Source organism: Mandrillus leucophaeus, unplaced genomic scaffold, assembly GCF_000951045.1.
Source record: "Mandrillus leucophaeus isolate KB7577 unplaced genomic scaffold, Mleu.le_1.0 Scaffold207, whole genome shotgun sequence".
NCBI classification, from domain to species: Eukaryota; Metazoa; Chordata; class Mammalia; order Primates; family Cercopithecidae; genus Mandrillus; species Mandrillus leucophaeus.
In genome coordinates this window covers 4,197,655-4,204,650 of record NW_012102110.1, presented here as the reverse complement: position 1 = coordinate 4,204,650, position 6,996 = coordinate 4,197,655, and the positions used below count along the sequence as shown (strand labels likewise).

The following is a 6,996-nucleotide window of genomic DNA, read 5'->3' as shown; positions in this document are numbered from 1 at the left end:
ATACGGGGCTACCTGGGACAAAGAGGTGATTCGCGTCCAGGGTGGGACACAGTGGATGGCCCGAGATTTAATCGGGTTACTTGGAACGCAGGCGGTTTGAAACTTAAGAACTGTTTATTTCTGGAGTTTTCCATTTAACATTTCTGAACCAAGGTTTGACCACAGGTAACTGACACTGCAGAAAGCATGAGGGGTGGGAGACTACTGCATTAATATTAAAATTTTCAAATATTACTTTTTGGTAATTAAGTGTGATTCAGGAGCCTCCCTCTCAAAGATTAAACGAGATCACCAGGACTTCCGCCAACTTCAGCCGCTCTGCACGACTCCGCCCTCGCAGCCTAGCCAATCAAAGCTACAGGTTGAGTGACGTCACTCCGCTGAAAGTCCTTGCTAATTCCCGTACTCCTTTTCTCCGCCCTGCACCTCTACTATTTGTTACAAGTGGCCAGCAGCCATTTTGGATTTGGGCGGAAATGAAAGTAAAACTGTGCTGTTAAAAGCTTAAAAATTCAAGTCAAGACAAACTTGAGCATTCGACAAAAACGTCTAGAAAGGGGACATCTTGGTGGACTAACTAGACCATTAGGGCAGTGAGTGAAAAGCGGGGACGTCACGGCGCCCACACTCAAGATGGCACTGGCCTGAGACTCACCTGTGCGGCCGCTCTACCTCGGTTCCTGGTTCGTTGGCCTCAGCGGTGGCGTCGGAGGGAGGAAGGCGGGCCTTCTGTCCCGTTTCCGGACCCGTCTCTATGGTATGGGAGAAACCCGGCCCCCAGAAGATTGTGGGTGTAGTGGCCACAGCCTTACAGGCAGGCAGGGGTGGTTGGTGTCAACACGGGGGCCAACAGGGGACCAAAGCCAAGACCCTCGGTCTCCTCCCCCGCCGCCCTGCCGCAGGTAACAGGGAGCCCTGCGCTGCGCCCCCAGTCCTTGCAGGACTGCGCCGTGGGGGAAGGGGCCGGGCGGGGGGAGGCGGCGGGCGCGCGCCCCGCTCGCGGGTCTGCGCTGTGGGTCCCGCGCAGGAGCGAGCTCGGCGCGGCGCCGGCTGCCGGTTGAGCTGTGCTCCTCGCTTCGGAGCAGCCTCCCCTTGCTGATCGTGGGTCGCCCTGTAATCTGCGCTTCGCGGGCGACCCCCGCCGGGTGAGGCGCCCGCGGTCAGAGTTCTCCTAGGCAGCCGCGGAGTCGGTCCTCGCGGGGAGGTGTGGAAGAGGTGAGGGGCCAGCGAAGCGAGAGCGGAGTCCCGGCCCCTCAGTGACCCCGCAGGGTCGCGGCGAGCAGGGCGAGGGTGCTCGGCTGGGCGGGTCACTGTCCCGGGGCGGCAGTGCCCGAACCCGGGGGACTCTTGGGGGCGCGCCCGCCCTCGGGAAGGCGGCCTTATTCTTGATCCAAGACCAGTGCCCGGTCCCCCAAGGCCCAGCTGGCTCTTGTCTTGGCGTAGTGCTTTCTGTTTAGAATAAAGATGAAACATTTTTCGGAAGGGCATATTCAGGAATCCATGTGAAATTCTCGGAGTCGGATCTCGAATTTTGGGGGTCACTGTTACTGCTGTTTTAAGGACCCGTGTCCTTATAAAATGTAATATCTTGAGCTGAAATCATGATTATTTTGGTCCATGAAGACATAATTGTGTATTGCTTGTCAACTGGCAATGCTGGACTGAGTTCCGCAGAGGGAATGTATACCTGAAACAGACGAAAGCGAAGGGCCGGAGTAATGTTACCGCTGGGTACCAGAATATCAGCCAGTACAGTGCGTGCTTAATACTCACAGTGCAAGCCATTATCTTCGGAACTTTCAAGCTCAGGGAGCTAGGACCAAGAGAATCTCGATTAATTGCTGGGAAAAGAAACTATTTGGTAGAAACATTTCCCTAGAGCACAAAGGTTTCTTAGTTGAGTGTATGAGTTGCCCTTTGACCTAGACAAGGGTTTTCTTAATCTACAAGCGGTCCAGAAATTTCATGTGCTGACCAAGTAGGCAAAAGAGTGGAGGGAGATTATTAAAGGGAAGCCTATGATGCATATTCAAGTCAAAGACTGTCAACTCGGTGTTTTTTTATAGAGTGGAGATGCTAACTGCTACAAAATATCTATTCTGTGATACTAGGATATACCTTCTTGTGACTTTTTAATTTCAAAGCTAATGAGCAAGATTTTGTGTTTTCCCCCTCCTCAAAACAACAGGAAAGCATGTGGAAGGCCAAGTGTTTTTCTTACATTTCAATAGATCAATTTTTGCTGAAATATCATTTTTAAAGCACTGGCGGGCATGGTGTAATCTCAGCAACTGGGGAGACTGAGGAGGGCGGGTCGCTTGAGACCAGGAGTTCCAGGTTACCCTGAGGTAGGATAGCGCCAATGCCCTCCAGGCCAGCGACTACAGAACGAGACCCTATCTCTTTAAAAAAAAAAAAAAACAAAAAAACAAACAAAAAGAACTGTTCATATAACAGTATTTGTGCCTCTTTAGATGTATTAGTGTGAAGAATTACTGCGTCAAAACATTCTCAAATTGCAATACTCAGCACACCTTTTTAATTTTCCCCCAATAAAGTTTGCACTGGGGACCTAGAATATAATCCTACCACTCTCAGTATTACACTGATGGTACCAGTGGATTTCTGTCAAAGTTAACAGACTTTCAAAACAAGAAAATGGCATCCTTTCCAGTTCTCTCAAGAAATTCAGTCGTCTCTTTTACATTTTTAAGTGATATTTTTTAAAGTCTTAGACCTAAAATACACTAAGAAAAATGAATTTTAACTACTTCCTAACGCTTTTATAACTTTGTTAATTACTTTATAGTGGAATTCATATAAAATCTAAGGTTAATAGCTATTGCAAGGTCAATATTCCCACAAGGAAGTATTTCGCTATTTAGAAATAGCTAAGTAAACTAAATATCCCTTTCTTCTGCCTCTGGTGACTGCCATTCATCTAGCCAGAGCGCTGACCCTGAATCCTGGTGGCAGTCTTACCTCCCGGGAGGACTAATATTAACACTAAATAAACAGCATGATTTCCTGTCAAGAAGATATTCATTTACATACAGTCCCTTATTCTCTGCTTTTCTCTTATTGTGTGTTGATTTTGGAAAGCTGTGTTTTGTGGCTAAGAGAGAGAAGGAGGTCAGACTAGCTTCAGATACTTTCAAAGTAACACTTCTGTAACTCACTCTTCCAGTCTGGCTGGCTTTTCAGGCAGGAGTTGGAGACCAAGTAGAGTTTTCTGCCTATGAAATGGCAATTAGTTTCAAAGAACATAGACCCATTCAAGCTACCTGAGGGAAAGGGGGCTGGTTATAAGCGTGTCAATGGGATGTTAGGGTATCTGGGTGGAACTGGGTTTGAGGCTGGGCTTCTGGTAATCTTGAGATGGATAGTAGCAATGTGCCCCCTAAGTATGACTAAGCTACTGTCCCAGTGTTTGCTTTTTTAAATTTTCCTACCAACGGACTTCCTCCGTGCTTGACAAATTTCTGACTTCATGTGGCTTTGGTTTGCCATAGCTCCAACTCTACCTCATAGCATCCTTCTACCTTCAGCTATGCTTCTAATTGGCAAAAATTGTTCTTAGTTCAAATTCCTGGGGGAGACAATGATCTGGCCAGTTTATCTCTTCACTCAGGCCGTGAGACTGATGACTAATTTGTGAGTTGACCGCCCTTTGGCCCAGGCTAGGTACCTGACAACATTAACTGTGCCCAAGAAAAGATGGCAAGATCAAGTGCTAAGTATGAACCTCCCTACTCAGCAGGCGGTTGTGACCATCTGGCCAGCACTCCATCTCCAGAATCGAGGGATTAACATCATTGCTTTTACTCATGGTCCCACATAAACTTTTTATTTGTAGTCCCAGTAGAAAGGTGAATGTTACCATAGTTGCCATACTTGGCATTTTTTTAGTCCTGTTTTTTGCTTCTCTGTCATTTTTAAGAAAGATACATTGCCAGGTAGGTAAGAATTCAGTGAATTTGTTACAAAGCAGATTTAGTTCTTACTCTCAGAAACAGTTTTAGATTTTGAAAAGCTTCAATTTTAGATAGCTTTAGACTTTATACATGTGTTTCTTATATAACGATGGTTGTGGATGGGTAGGCATTTTAAATTTTGTTCTAGGCATGTGTTTTGAGCAGCATTACATACCTGGTGTAGAAGGTGTTGTATGGAACTTCACCGAAGTGGGGAAAAATTCCAAGTAGAGGGTCGATGTGTAATGATTATTGAGTTTATATTTGTCCAAAGAATACAGATTTTTAAACAAATTTTGAAAGGCCTACATAGAATTATTGGCGTATTTGTAGCAGTTTGCTTTCTACATTGCCAGAGTTAGTAAGAACTCTATTTGCTAATTTTTATATTATGGTAAAGCCACCACTGAAAACTGACTGCCACAGATTTTTCAGACATACATTGTTTGGCCTATATAGGTTTAGAAAACATTTGATCCAACATTGAAAAATATGAAGATTTCCACAAAACTATTCAGGCTGTTGGTTCCTCATGATAAGTGGCATGATCTGACAGTTCTGAAACTGCAGTCCTGGTTGGAACTCTGTGATAGCCACTCTCTTCAGAATGAAAGCCTCTCACAGTAGGTCCCAGGCACGCACAGTAGGTCCCTGTGCCAAGCTGCCAGTATTGCTGGGGCGCTGCGCATTACCTGTTGTCACCCTGTGAGTTTGTATCCCTGTTGTCAAGAAAGATATGTTTATATTGTAGAAGATTTGGAAGGTGCAGGCAAGTGTGTGTGTATACAATTCCCTATAGTGTGACCTTCCACCGCAAACCTCTGTTAATACTTCAACATATATTTTTCAAGTCTGTGTGTATGTATGCATATATTTCTTTTTAAAACAACTTTGAGGTGTAATTGATATAGAATAAATGAAAAAAGTGTACAGTTTTATGTTTTGACGTTTATAATCACCCATTGCCATCATTATAATCAAAATAATGAATATATCCATCTTCCCAAACTTTCCTCATACATCATGATAATCCTGTCTTCCCCCTTGGTCCCTCTAACTGTGCCCCTTCACTAGGCAAGCACTGAAATATTTTGTCGTAGTTGCATTTGAATTCTGTGTATGTGTGGGCTTTTTTTTTTTTTTTTAGTGTTTGAGATTATTTGAGATGATTCAGTTTTGTGGTTTCCCCTTTTTACTTGGGATAGCCTTGAAGAGTAGTGTGATTGTACTTTTTCTTATGTTTATTGTCATCTGTGTTTCTTCAATGAGCTGTTTTCCTTCCCCTTATTGTACTGGTGTTTTAGTGTTTTACTTGGTTTATATGAGCTCTTCATTTGTTAATATGTTTTTCATATTAACAATGTTTTTCAACATATTAACATTAAAACAATGATTTTCATCATTGTTATAAGTATTCTCCAATTTGTATTGTTTTCTTTTATAATTTTAAGTTATTTTAGACATACAGAAGTTTTATTGTTTTTGAATAATAAAGTTTTACAACATTTTCCTTAGGATATACAAGTGAGTTAGGAAGTATGAATTACTTTATTCTATTTTTGATTGCCTTTCCACTCTGAAAGTTTGTATGTGGTGGTGTTTGGGGAGGGACAGTAACTACATGTGACTACTTAGTAATGTGCATTTTCTCTAGAGTTGTTAGTTGTTAATTAACAACCATTGCTGGTAACTTGCTGAGCATTTACCATTTTTACTGTCAAATGTCCTCATTATGAGGATCGAAGAAACTAGTAGTTTGGGGTGGCTATGTCTGAATATCTCTTGTTGATGTTGCAGATAGGGATTTAATGTTTGAAATTGTTTTCTATTTTCTTTTAGATCTGCTTGGCTTTGAGGAAGAGTGGCAGTACTGCCTCACTGCATAAGGGATGGGATCAGAGAACAGTGCTTTAAAGAGCTATACGCTGAAAGAACCACCATTTATCTTACCCTCTGGACTTGCTGTTTATCCCGCTGTACTGCAAGATGGCAAATTTGCTTCAGTTTTTGTGTATAAGAGAGAAAATGAAGACAAGGTTAATAAAGCTGCCAAGGTACCATAATAGGTGACGACTTAATAGTTAGTACTTTTTACTATCTTGTTTTCTTTTAAAAAAATATGAAATTAGTAAAGGTCAAAAGAGGTAAGATGATAAGGAACAGTATTTTATTATTTATGTCCTTTTGAAACATTGCTCTTACTTCGTGGGCCTATCTTGCATTTGCATGACATGGTCAGGTACCGTACTGTAGCCAAAAAACATCATAAAACTCAGTATGATGGCTTTTTGTTTCTTTTTTTGAGACAGAATCTCGCGCTGTCTCCCAGGCTGGAGTGCAGTGGTGCCATCTCGGCTCACTGCAAGCTCCGCCTCCCGGGTTCACGCCACGATGGCTTTTATCATATTTTATTTTTCTGGTGAGAAAGTTAGGGAGACATTTTTATATAACTAATATAAGATATAAGGAGCGATATAAGGAGTTAATCTTGTCTAGCAAAATTCTGTTAAGTATTGACAACATTCTGTAGGCTTCAGCTTCCTCCTGAGGGAACAGATCCTTGTAGTTCATGCCTTATAATTGCTGCTCCAGGCAGAGGGTGCCAGTGCATTAGGATGCTGTCACACTCAGGTGAGCCTGGCCTCTTATTAGAGAAAAAGGATTTTGCTATGGAATATAAGTCAATAAAATAACTCCAATTGTCTTTTTGAATCGGGGAAAATGAAGGCATTAGTTGATGCTTCTTTGGATAGCTAGCACTTCAGAAATTTAGTCATTCAGATATATCATCTTCTAAAAAGGAAAATGTAGTTGTATTAGTAAATTAATTCTCCAGTGTTTATTCTGGTAGGCATGCTGTTTTCAGGTTGAACTTGATATCTTGATTTTGTTAGAATTAAAATCTCTATTACCTTGAGTCCCTTAGTAATATCAACAGGTATGGAACATTGATTTCTATTTCATAGGACTCTAAATTGTTTCTACTTTTTAACATGATTATAAAGGATTATATTAGTAGTAG

At 42.3% G+C, this 6,996-nt stretch overlaps 1 protein-coding gene across 1 annotated transcript in view; it reads left to right on the top strand.

Annotated features, from left to right (window-relative positions):
- Positions 1-730: 730 nt before the first annotated feature.
- Positions 731-6,996, top strand: part of SCYL3 (SCY1-like 3 (S. cerevisiae)) — a 47,222-nt gene continuing 40,956 nt past the window's right edge. The window contains exons 1-2 of the mRNA XM_011979974.1: positions 731-902; positions 5,814-6,028. Of these exons, the coding sequence (XP_011835364.1) occupies positions 5,864-6,028 (165 nt within the window). The 5' untranslated portion in view covers positions 731-902; positions 5,814-5,863. The remainder of the gene's footprint in view (positions 903-5,813; positions 6,029-6,996) is intronic.